At 39.0% G+C, this 13399-nt stretch overlaps 1 protein-coding gene across 4 annotated transcripts in view; it reads right to left on the bottom strand.

Annotated features, from left to right (window-relative positions):
• Nucleotides 1-3550: 3550 nt before the first annotated feature.
• STAG1 (STAG1 cohesin complex component) overlaps nucleotides 3551-13399 on the bottom strand; it is a 102264-nt gene continuing 92415 nt past the window's right edge. For all 4 annotated transcript variants that reach the window (XM_083506335.1, XM_083506334.1, XM_083506337.1 and 1 more), the window contains 7 exons: nucleotides 12728-12856; nucleotides 11069-11274; nucleotides 8981-9152; nucleotides 8218-8328; nucleotides 6520-6634; nucleotides 5804-5884; nucleotides 3551-5717 (listed from right to left, as the gene is read on the bottom strand). In XM_083506335.1, coding sequence (XP_083362461.1) covers nucleotides 5694-5717; nucleotides 5804-5884; nucleotides 6520-6634; nucleotides 8218-8328; nucleotides 8981-9152; nucleotides 11069-11274; nucleotides 12728-12856 — 838 coding nt within the window. In that variant the 3' untranslated portion in view covers nucleotides 3551-5693. The remainder of the gene's footprint in view (nucleotides 5718-5803; nucleotides 5885-6519; nucleotides 6635-8217; nucleotides 8329-8980; nucleotides 9153-11068; nucleotides 11275-12727; nucleotides 12857-13399) is intronic.

Raw genomic sequence — 13399 nt, 5'->3', positions numbered from 1 at the left:
GATTGTCTGTGGGGAGATTATTTGTGGATTAGATTCAGAGGATAATAAACTCCTGCAAGGGGAGATAGAAATTACCTGCATGGGATTCATCGCAAGAAAATATTACAGGATTTCAAGATTTTCTAATGCAGATGTTATTCAGCTACCTAACAAAACTATTCTCCTACCACAAGAGATCGTTTTAGGCCTCCGAGAGGCTTGTGGGAGACGATTCTCCTTTGTGCCTATGCATAGTACTTCTAATTGAGGAGCCCTTATGCCAGGTAGAACCAAGCAGGCCAAAAGAAGTTCATTCATTCTGGCCTGATATACATTACATACATAATTTAGCCACTTTTAAGGTAATCTCTGGTTCCCTGTCCTCTATTAAGTATTTTAAGTAATAATCATCAGTTCTGCTTGGGGTTTACTGCATGCTTGGCATGATAAATATAATGTGTATAGCTTTGTAGTAATGACAATGTAGCAGGGCATGCGTAGCAGTTTCAAACCCCACAGGCATGTTCACTGTGAATATGGTTTGCCTTCAAATCTGCCCTGCAGTAATGCTGATGGAAACATTAAATCTGGCAAGGGTAAGAGCTCTTCTAAATTTGGGTATTTCTGTTTTGGAGAAATACCTTGCTGGAGTAAACCCCCTGCCATTATCTTTAATTTCTAGATACTTTGTCATTTCACTCATGTGGCATTGCAGCTCAACATCCCATATTCGTTGCTTACTTGTGGATGTGGCTCTCTCATATCTACAGGTTGTCAGAGCCTGCAGTGTGAACCCTAGACTTGTCAGTTTCTTTTGCAGTGAGGATTTCCATTTTGTTTGACATGTTTGACAATTAAAATCAAGGGTGCCAGACTTACCAGGAAGAAAATTAGTTTTAGCCAGTAATGGAGCTTCAGAATCCATATCCAGGACTGAACTGGGATTTGTCCAAGGGGAAAAGATAGTCAGAAGACTGGGCTAACAAATATTCAAAGCCTTTGACAGAAAAGTCGTAATAGCAATAGTTCTAACCCATAATGGACAGACTAGAAGTCCTCCTGTCTTACATGCATAGGTTCAGATGAAGTAGATATTTAGCGCACACAATACAAAAACCATGAAAAGGTAATTTGGAAAAAAATTGGTCACTGTTTATTATATTGGAGTAATCTGTTCCAAGATTCTTCTGTAATTGTTAGTAAAACTACAATAAATTTCCAATACAAACAATTTAGAGAAGAACTATACAAACGGGTATTTATGTAGCCCTAAGTATTTACAAGTCCCACCTTTAAGTCCACCTCATCTCTGCAGAGCTCTTGTAATTGAGAGGGTGAGTTAAGACAGCAGTTGAAACACATTTACAAGTGTGTTGGTAAGTAATGGTTATTAAGCATAGACAAAACAGGGTTAAAAGAGACTATGTAATTGACATGGTTAGGGACAGTGGATATGCTAGAAACAAGAACAGCATGGACTCATAACAATGTATTTGAGGTCAGAAGGAAACAAGGTTCATAAATCAGCAATATTAATATTCCTGTTTGGTATGCAGAAGGTGGATGCATTCCTCATCATGTTCCAATAACAGAAAGGATTACCATTTACGAGCATTTTAATGAACACATTGGGATAATTAATTTGGACAAGACCACCTGCCAGCATACTTGCACCATTCAAGATTAATTGAACTAATAAGAGTAGCAGCTAGTGATGGACAGGACAATATCAAAAAGGCAAGATAAAGCTGGCTGATGCAGCCAGAGAATACTGTCACAAGTTGTTCTAAATGACATCTCCAAGACAACAAACAGGCACCTTACACCCGATGTATTAGTAATGCCAGGCAAAAACTTCAAGTATCAAGGTAGTGAAGCACATGAGCTCTATTAAGACTAGAGCATCTTTGTGACTAACTCCTTTAACCTTATCCACATTTTCCTGTCTATGGTTGGCAGAGAGATTTTGCAGCAATAGAGCACCTAACATGTATGCTACTACTAAAGCTGCGGGCATGAAAATTAAAAGTAATATTTAAACCTAAGGACATTTGTACTTATTAGAGAACCAAGAAAAGAAAGTTATGACTAAAAGTGGGACACTAAATCACAAATATTCCACTGCATTGCTGTTCCAATATTATTATCACTCAAGTATCAATATTTAGTCCAGGGTTCAACAACCCTATAAAAATAGCAGATGTTCTTTACAACAGACACTCGCTGTTTTTTCATATGGGTTTTCACAATTGTACAGAATTCCGAAGTGTGTTCTATAATCTGTGTTTAAGAGAACAATTATTGTTTGCCAATGAATAGATTGGATAGGGTCACAATAGAAAAGTTGATTTCTACTTCTAGAAGTTGGATAATTTTTCTCCTTGCTTAGTGTAAAGCTGCTGCACCCTTTGGGCAGGGAAGTTTCCTTTGTCAGAGGGTGAATTTAAAGAGTCCAAAGAGATAACAGTACTTTATGTAGACCTATTGAATCAACTGTGGTTGACATCAAGTTGCTGTACAAATGTGTTGCATGGCTTCTGGACTCTACTGGTAGAAATAGCCAAAAATGCTAAAATCTAGACACTTATCTTGGGTGGGCAGGGGTAGAGGAGGAGCTACAGGCATTCTGTCAATAAGATATATAGGAGACCACATATCTGGAGAGATCTTTTTAACAATAAAAATAAATAAATATTAATTTACACTCTACCAATCTTACATCATGGAACCAGAAGCCATATAATATTTGTCAAAGCCAGTCTACAATCTATTGTTTTATGGTAAGTTGTTCCATTCTCAGGTGTTTGCCAGGTGTAGAGAAAAGTACTTCACCTCATCAACTCAGACAAGGAGACAGACTGTGGAAACCCAACTCAGGTTTCTGTCCCATTTCAGCAAAAAGATTGGCTGAATTCTGTATTTTTCTTTCACTGTCAAGTAAGGTCTCACTTACAGGAACTCCCATTTCAATGTGCAGCATAACCACAGATCTTCCAAGTTGATTTATTAAATGCTTTTTTTGAACTTGTTATGCTTTTGTATAAATAACCACCAAAGTGGTGGCAGGAGAGGCTTGGGCAATAAGTGTATTAACAGGAGAAACGAGGAATGTCTACTGAATTCTGGAGGGCTTTTGTACACACCTATTGCACAATCATGAGGTGGTGGTTCTTTCAATGAAAGCAGGAGACTTCTGAATCCTGTACCATCAATCGGATTCTGCAAAGTTTTCTGTGCACATTACAGGTCAACAGTATCAGCCCCAATCTCAACTCCACATGCTCTGAATCTATTTACTTGAATTACACCTTAGGTATGGGTAAGGAACAGCAACTGCTTGGGGGAAATGTAAGGTTTTAAAGATGCTGAAATGTTTCACTTAAGGGTGAAACATGTTCACTCTTACTGCAGAAGGGAAAACCCTCAATGTCTGATCTGCCCAGAATTCTGGGCAAGCAGCAGGATTAGCACACTTTCAAGCTTCACTATAGGAAAATATTTAGTGGAAGACAGACCAAACAGAAAGCACCCATTTTCAAATGCTTTTGTGGAAAGGACTCCACCGCACATGTGATTTTGAGGAGTTTATTAAAGGAAAAGTGAAGCATCAGTTTTAAATTGTACAAAAGGAAAAAACCTCAAATTGTAAATGTACAATTTACAGAATTACTAGCAAAACCAATCAAGGAGACACATTTTTAAAAACCTATTGACCGCAAACAGAACTGGAAACCCATTGGAGGTAACTTAGTTGTAAACGGCTTTTGTTTTACAGAATTCTATAGGGATCAATTAAAATTCAATTTTCCATATGAAGGGCTGTGGAACGCAAGGTTTGTCTCTGATGGATTTAAACCACCAGCAGCTATGCCACTCTGCCCACTACACTGAAGTGCTACTGCACCATTTGTGTCCACTGTTTTGGGAGAACTTGTACTTTGTCCTGAAGCACCAACTCAGTGACTTTAGCAACTTTTCAATTCCTAAACAACTGCCTTGCTTGAATTATTAGATGTTTTTGGCAACCAAAATTTTGAGTACTGTACAATTTTTAGGAGGGGAAATCCCAACTAAATGATTTGATTTAAATGTTGTCTTTATCTCCCAAAAGGCAAGTAAGCATTGGATGCACCTTGAATTCAATAAAAGGACCTTTATGGGAGGTAGGTCAGAGTTATTTTGCAACTGCTATCAAAAAACACCTCTGAAGCAGGTATATTAGAACTGGGTCAATTTAGATCTGCTTTAAAGCACACTAACATTTAAACTCCAAAAAGAAGACTAGTTTGGCCTCATTTTTACAAATGTTCTTATTAACAGGAGCTGTGCTCACCTCCGAGGAACAAAATCAGTCCTTTAACTACATTAGCAGCTACCAGGAAGAATCATAATATCAAAGCAGAGTGAAAGTCCAGATCATTGAAGACACTGAAAATATCTTAGAACAAATAATTAGCTGATTGTTTTTTTGTTCTGCTTTTTAGAAAATCATTTAATAATTACTCTTAATAATGCACAGTTAACACTGAGAATGTAGCTGTATTCCATTGTAAGCTTAAGAACGTCACCATCTAAGCACAAGTTTCTATGCAGCACATACAGTAAATCTAACTGGCAAAATTAATTTACAAAAATAGCACAAAAGGGTATTTACGGCATGGAAAGTTAGACACTTCTCTATGGTACAGTTAAAATTGCTTTGAAAATGCAAGTGTGACTTCTGTCTCCCTCCTCCCACCACCCCACCCGGTGATTTGCATTCCTCAGGAAAGTTGCTGCTTTTGTACCTCAGATCTGACAGGCCATGAAATAGGTAGTAGAAACAGCAAATAGATTACTTTAGAACCACTGGTTTGTTTTTCTGAGAATATTTTATTTGCTGGTATAAGTTGCTAAAAATGCACAGAACAAGTACCAATAGAAAATGTGCTGTTTGTGTGTTCCCCTAGTGCTATATAAAATGAATGTTACACAGCGTCTGTTGGAAAAGTGGCTTATGGACATCTCATATTTTATGCCCTCTTATAAATAAAAAATAAATCTTCTCAGAAGTATAAAATCTGGGGATTTTTTCTTTTCAGAATCTGACTTTTTGGCAGAGATGCATACACCTGACTTCTAGCCTCTTTTGCAAGAGTGTTCCACTCTCAATGGTCAGAGAGGATCTAGAAGTGTACCATACTGCTAGTCACATCCAGTGCGTTTAACAACACTTCTCCAGCCAGGATGGCCTGCTGATAGCATCACTGCTGGTCAATGGCTGACAGGCATAAATTTAATAAAATGGCTAGCTTCTAAAACATAAAAAGGCAAATGTTAAAACATTTTGAAGTTGTACAGCAGAAAAATAAAGTTAAAAAGTTTTGTTTTCATTCAATGTTTTCTGAAAATGTGTAGAACAGTGTTTATTTTTTAACCTGTTTTAATTTAAAAGCTTCTCCCCATCCAGGAAAAAAAACCTGCATTAGGACTGTCAAGGACAGGGAAACAAATGATTTGTAGGTCAGCCTTTCTGAGGTGACTGGCCAATATTCCTTGTTTCATTAAGAAGCTCCTCTTCTCTCTCATTACAAAAAGGAAATGACCTTAATAATTTGGTTAAAAATCAAACCAAATCACATCAAAAATGTGGTTTTCATATAAGCTATCACAGTATATAGGCCTTGAGCTCTAAAGAACAGAGTTCCACATTTGTATAGTGTCTTCGCCAGACTTCAGAACATTGGCATTCCAAATCCCTGGGAAAGATAATTGAGAACAAAAGTTACGCACAGGAGAATCCTTTGCAGCTCCAAGTGGCAAACAATACCTTGTGAAATCTTACCGAATCATCTTCAATGATAGCTGCGGAGTCAAAGAAATCTGGCCTCAATTCAGCTCTTTCTCGTCTGTTTCTTGAAGGGGGCTGGAAAAGAAATATTTTGTCATTGTCAGAGGCAGCAGGAGCAGCCAAGACAGCAAGCGTTAGGAAGGACTTTTTGTCTATTCCTAGCACTAACAGCAACTAATGTGAATTAAGAGCAATCTGAACAGTGAGTGGCGTAAATGGGCAACTTTTGTTGCCAATTCAGGAACAACACTTATCCAACAAGAAGACATCCCTGAATATGGAAGTGAGAGATAGCTCAGGATAGGAGACCGAGGGGGGGGGGGAGCCCAACCTACTATAGAAAAAACAACAGCCAAGCAATAAAATTAAGAAAAAAGACAGAGCATACTAACAAAGCACAAATACAGAGAGAGAGAGAAACAGATTGTGAACCTCCAAGGCAAGTCTGGACATGCAAGCCCCCTGAACGATCTCATCTCAAAACCGTGGCAGCCAGCTCAGAGGAGGTGTCCTAGAGCTCAAACGAGCTCTATATTTTTAATTTCTATTACAGTACTCCTATGTGACTAACAGCAGCAGCAAATTCTTGTACCCCAGTCACTGGGCGGCTTTCAACAAAGTATAAAGGGACACACCAAAAATTAAAATCTTCCTAAAACATGCTTGTCTTCAGATGTCTTTGAAAAGCCACTAAGTGAGGATTTACTGACCAGATCAATGACCATGGTGTCTTCAAATTCCTCATTCATGTCCTCTAACTGGCCTCGTGAAGACATCATTACATCTTCAAAGATGGGCTCAGCATCATCCTCCATTAGACCCCGCCTTGTTGGGAGAAAAAAGGAATATGAATACGTTGGTAATGAGATCAAACATATAATTGTTGGTCTTACTGGGTAGATAGAGACTGAAGCATAGGATACTGTTGGCATCTGTCTGTATCAAGAGACAATAGGGTGCGGCTCTGGGGCTGAAGTGAAACCACTGTGTTAGCAGAAATGAAGTGACCTCCCTGGGGTGCAAGCCTAGGCAGAGTGTTAAGGAGGTCATCAGCTGCCCCAATGACAATACTACCTTCTCTGCCTCACTGTTGTGGTCCAAAGGAAAGCAGGGAAATACGTTTGGCACTAGTTTGGCTACAGAAGTTGCCAGAAGGAGGAATATAAGGCATCATCCAACTGTTTTTGGGACTCCACTCTCGATTTCTGTAGGGCTTACCCCTTAGCCTTTTCTTCTCCCAAGCATATGCCGCAAGCAGCAGAGATTTAGGATCAGTCTTCCTTCTCGTACATGGGCTACCTTCCCAGGTTGACAAGCCCCATCTGCCCCTCATTTCCCTCTACAGCATGTGGAGAAACTGCCTTCTTGACCACTAGACCCACTATTGGTCTTGTCCACTCAATCTGCTGGAGCCTATCTTTACACGCAGGGGAGTCCCTAACTCACCAAGGGTTTGAGACCCATAGGTTACCCTCACCTGGCTTAGCTGGCCAATCAAAGCTGTTCCTGACACAGCCTGACAGCTTCTAGGAGTCTTAGGTGAGAGGTGAGTGCAGGGTGGGGACCAAAGATGGACAAGCTACACCCGAAGGAGCACATGTCCCCCATCAGATACCACCCCTCCCTTAAGCATAAATAGGGAAGCTTGTTACTGCTCTTGCTCTTCCTCTCCACAAGGAACTAAATCAGTCTCCATTTACAACATTGTTATCCATGAACATGTGGACCTCTGTTTGATTTCCACAAGAACGAACACCCGCCCCACATCTCAGAAATCTTCTTGCATCTATAGAAGCATGGTCTGCAAAATTATGAGACTCAATGGATGCATAAGTGCAAATGCCTCATCTCAATTTTAAAATAATAAAAAAAGAAAAGCTTTTTACCACTGAGATGCAGATATTTGCCAAAGCACTTGCTCAACACAATTGGCCTACTGTACCACTTGTGGTTAAGCCTTTAGGTATGCTCTTGATTCTTTTAATGTACTTTAATTCTGTTCAGCAGAATACAGAAGCTTGCACATCGTTTTAGCTCCATAATTTAGGTACTCCAGCACCAATCACATGCAGACATCCCAAGATAAGCCAACCTATGACATGAACTAGGGCCTGCAACAAGTCACATTAATGCAACTTTTAACCAGCAGAAGAGACTACCATCACTGTTGCACAAGTACACAGTACAGCTGTAGTGCTCAACAGTGTTTACCAATCCAAATGTCAGTTATTACGCATACTGTGGCAAGCCTTATTCCACATCATAGCTTTGTTTGTGCGCGCTGTATATCTTTCTAGAGTTGCTGGGAGCCAAGTGGGTACTAATACAACTAACCAAATTTCGTTTACAAATCACTGAATTATTAGTGTTTATCTAACTTAATTCAGCACTGGGATCTGAATACTTACACTGCATGCCTTACACCACTTCGTCCTTTCATGTAGCTCATTCCCGTCCTGTCCTTTCGACTTAAGTCTTCTAATTTCTGTTGGCCCAGCCAAGATATCTGCATCTGAGGACTGGAGAATATGGTCACTCAGTCACAGGATGGATGCCAGGCATATTTTTATGTTACCTTGAACCAGTTACCATCTCTTAAGACTAATCTACCTCACTAGGTTCTTGTGTGGATAAAAAGGGCAAGGGAAAGAAAAGAATGTATCCCACTCCTAGCTCCTGGGAGGAATGAAATGATAAAAACGTGATAGTAAAGCAGAATACCCCCCCCTCGTTTTTTTACACTGGCTCCACCCTTCCAGGGTGCAGCACTTAAAGCACAATATTTTGTGCCTCAGAAAAATGCAATACTTTACCCTGGTTGTTTTTGCCATGTGGAACGTGATTGCATTATCTATCACAAGTTCTGTTTTTGTCTGGAAATCTTTTGTTTTGTCTTTTAGAAGAAAGGGGCAGTTGTGCTGCCAGTCACAACTTGGTGATATTTTTAAACAAACAGAAAACTTTAAAGAATACTTGGGAAGCTCTGCACTAAACTCCCCCTTGCCAAATTCCTTTGTTTCAGTTCAGAAATGCAAAGAACAAGAAGACTGCATTTTTATTAGTTTTATGAAAGTGAGTTTTTAAACTAAGCTTTTCTGGTAGAATTTTCATTCCAGCAGCATTTTAAATAGGAATTTCTTTTTACAAGGGAAGCATTTCATTGGTACATACTTGTGCAAAAAATCCTGCTCAGATCCAGGTTCTGACTCATGTTCCTGAATTTGCTCCCCAATTTGCCGAGTGTTCTCTCTCAGCACCGTTGATGTGAGTTGTGGAGTCTGTAGAGCACCTGGAGTTTGGATGCTGTCATTTCTATTCAGCCAGGAGCCTTCAATATTCTCATCTGACAAAAGATAATAAACTATTACACACCACAAAGGTTTGGTGCTATTGCCATTTTTAACTTGTGCAGATAATATACCATTTATTTTAAACAGTTTATAAAAATTTAGTTTTCTGTCACATTGAACAAATGAAGGTTAATAAATCTAGCATTTTTCTTCAGGTTGAGCTCTAATTTATTACTTCTGTGTAATTAAAAAGACACCAGCTCTACAACAGAAATGTTTATTGCATAATCTATTTTTCTTCACAGACATATTGTAGGCATTAGGATTTCAGCATTATAGGGGATTTTTTTTCATATGGTGTTTGCATCATGGTTCCTCCCAGCTCTGCAACTATATAAATCTCTTGGTTAATTTGAGTCTTGAGCCAAAGGGCTTATCTCCTTTGACAGGTAGCGTGCTTATGTTTTTTATGTTTTTTGTTTCTTAAACTTACTGTGCTAGATTATATTGATGTTACTTTGTTGTGTCCTTTGTTTATAACCTTTTCATAATAAACCTATTTTGAAAAGTTGCATAGACGTTGCAAAATAACAAAATATGAATAACTGAGGAACCCCAATCTCCTACCCAACTGCTTGTGAAACCTTCAGCAAGCTGCTCTGCAGGATATAATTTTTTTGAATATTTCATACCAATCTGTTTAATATATAAATATAGCATCTGGTGATCTTGGCAAGTGAATTTTGTGTCATTCCCCCAAATCCACTAATTTGCCTGACTTCTTGATACAAGCAGTATATTGACCTTTTAGGATTACTCTAAAAAATCTCCAAAGCTTTCTACATTCTCACTGCTCTTACTTCCTCTTTCTCTTGCATGTGGAACCAAACCCATCTGATATACCTTCAGTAGAAGCATGCGTACACACATTTACTCAATTACCTCTATTGCTACACTAAGAGAAGGTCCCTACAAGATTTGGTCTATTCACTTTTTCAAACAATCTCAAACAGATATTTGGGAAACAGGATAAACTAGCAAGCAGTCTCGCCCAGACTAATCTCAGTCTAAACAGATGATTCCCCCATCCTGGGAATCTTACCTAAGAGAAAACAAAATTTATATGCCACAATGTTTGCTTTTATAGTTTTGAGACCTGCCAATTGCTCTCTGTATCAATAAAAGTATGAAAAGTATGAAAAGATCAGACAAACTCAATACTGCAAATATCTGAAAGACCACCCAAGCTTTCTTGGGTGTTAAGATCAGCAGAAGGGTTCTCTCAGTAGTTCTGCTACCTGCACAAGTGCGGGGAAATAGTGGCCCAGAAGAGGGATTTCTCTGTGGCAACCCCTAAATTGTGGAACTTCGTGCAAATTCCCTACAGAGTTCTCACTTATGCTGAAGATACCTCTGTGTCCTGGTTCTTGACAGTTACTTGGTTTTGTAGGATCCATCTCTTTGATTTAATCGATCTTATTCTCTTTTGTTTAGAACTGTATTACTTGTTTTTATAATTGAATATGTGGTTGTAACAGGCCCTGAGACCCTATGGTGAAGGGCGGGTAATAAATCTTATAAACAAAGAAACAAAGATCTGTATACTAGAAGCTACCTATGCACAATATGAAGTAACTTTATGAAAGTGCTTTACTCATACAATGTAAAAATAGGACTTTTAATGAGATTCATAGCCACTAGAATCTCCAGGAAAGCTTTGACTAACTTCTGTGAAAAGGCCTGGGAGATTTTTATTTTTATTTTTTGCTTTTTCTATTTCTGCCTAAATAATGGGTTGTTTAAATTTCGACCCTTAACTCCCTTGCTGTCAAATGATGTTCCAATAAGAGATGCCACTCTCATATCCCAAGGTCTATTTCAATAGCGTGAAGTCAAAGAAAGTTTCACTTTTTTGTCAGGTGCAATTCTGGTCCACTAAGTAACAGGCATTCTTCTAACCCATACTTACCCTCAACTCTTTTCTTGTGAAGCGGAGGCCGGCCTTTCTTATTTCTCACTGAAGAGGCTTTGCTGCTACTGCTTCCACTATTTACAGACATCCTATCATCTTCCCCACCTGTAACTAATGAATTTCTGTAGGAAATCAGTGGAAGCCATACATCTTCCCTCCTCTCCATCATCTGTTCTGTTAGGAACTTCTCCAGGTAAGTGTGACTGGCGGCAGGAGACAGCAAGAGGGTAAATAAATAAAATATGAATAACATAGTTTTTGTAATCACAGTATCAATTCTGCCTTAATTAGCCATCAGATGTTCTGCATTATACCAGGGTCATCTACATTCAGAGGGAAATTTACCCTGTTTGTAGGGGGGTAAAGTTTCCCTGCCAATAGCTAAAAACTGATGTATTTGGGGGGTGGGGTTATGTGGGGTGGACACATATAGGGATTCCCATGTGCACATGTAACGTATTAACAGAACTGCACACACAAACACTATAAAATAGGCTCCCTTAGCTACTTGATTTCATTTTTTTCCCATCCACAAGAGCAGCAGAAATTTTCTGGTTGTTGCAGCTGGCAATATTTATATGCAGATTTAGAATATGCAGGCTCGGGCTGTGGAAGGTTATACAAGCGAATAATATTTATTTACTTAAAGATCAGTATATCCTCGTCAACTGCCCAGTGTCTTCTTCCAACCAAAGCTGCTAAATAAGGATTAGATTTATTCCCAATACAGTTGTACCTTGGTTCATGAATGCCTTGCGAGTCTAATGTTTTGGCTCCCAAACGCCACAAACCCAGAAGTGTTTCAGTTTGCAGGAGCTTCCTGTAGCCAATCAGAAGCCACGCCTTGGTTTCCGAAAGTTTTGGAAGTCAAACGGACTTCTGGAACAGATTCCATTTGACTTCCGAGGTACCACTGTATCGCTTTTGTGAAGAGCCAAACTATCTTTTAATATTATTATTTACACTGTGCTCACAAATGTACTAAGCATATACACAAGGACTAAAAATCTGCAAAACCTATGTGCAAATAATTTATCATCTAAATTAGGGAGAAGAAGCCGTTTTTAAAGCATTATGCATAGTCAGAATACAATTTCAGCATCCTCAGGCTAGCACACAAACAAACTAAAGGGACTTGAGCCTGAAGACCTAGCTTGTAGAAGCAGTCCAACTCACGAGATCTTGCCAGTTCTTGCTCCCCCAACCCTCACAAAGAGGACAGGCGATCAGGAGGATAATCCTCCTCTTCTAGAGTCAAGGTACATTATTTGTTTATTACCTGCCTACATTGCTTCAGAGTATGAGACAGGATGCTATGGGAACATGGTTTTAAGAATAGATAATCCATAGTTCCCTGAATCCAAACAGTTTGAACCCTTGTGGATTCCAAAGCCAGTTACAGAAATTGCCATTACACGTAATTTCAAACAGCAGATAATTCTTAGCTTCCTGTATACAGATCAATAACATTCCTCTTTAGCCAGGCATCCAACCATTAATCTATGGCCTTTTAAAAGCGGGGGTGAGGGCGTTACGATTTTTCTGTGATCATGTTTTTAATGTTGCACACTGCCCTGGAATCTTCAGATTAAGGGTGGTACATAAATGGAATAAACAACAGCAAAATAAACATACAATCAGGAAAACAGTACTTACACTGTCTTTTTGTCCTGCCGTAGGAGTTTAGAAGAAAATTCACTAAGCACTTCCAAGAAAGCAAGGTTAGGAGGAGGATATTCTTGGCCTTTCTGATTCTGATATTTAAAAGCAAATTCTATGCCATCTCTGTAATAAGATTCAAAGGACATAACTGATTTATTTGCAACACTATACTGCCCAATAACTAATACTCTCTGTGCAGTGAACAGCTCAACATAAAAGCCATATTTCAAAAAACAAAACAAAATAAGGAAATGGAAATAGCCACAACAAATAATTGAACCACCACCAGCAAACTTTTTAAAAAGCACTAAAGGAGATTAAGAATTTTTAAAGTCTGGGACTAAAAGAAGTATAATGAAGGTGTCAAGTGAGCCTCTCTACAGAGGACATTCCACAACCAGGGCACCACCCCTGAAAAAGCCCTCCCTCAAGTATCCCACTCTCATCAAACTTCATTCTACAGGGGAATGTGGAAAAGGGCCTCTAAATATGACTTTAGAGTCTGGTATACATAGGAGGAGGCAATCCTTCAGGTACCCTGTGTCACAAAGGCATTTAGGATTTAAAAGGTAATGCCTAAACTCTGAAGAGGACTGGGAAGCATACTGGCAGCCAGTGCATATGAAAAATGAGGGACGTAACAGGCATATTGGTCAGTTCCTTTTA

Source organism: Podarcis liolepis (genome assembly GCF_965112155.1).
Source record: "Podarcis liolepis genome assembly, chromosome: 5".
Classification (NCBI taxonomy): Eukaryota; Metazoa; Chordata; class Lepidosauria; order Squamata; family Lacertidae; genus Podarcis; species Podarcis liolepis.
The sequence above is the reverse complement of the archived record's forward strand: the minus strand, read 5'-3'. Positions and strand labels throughout refer to the sequence as shown.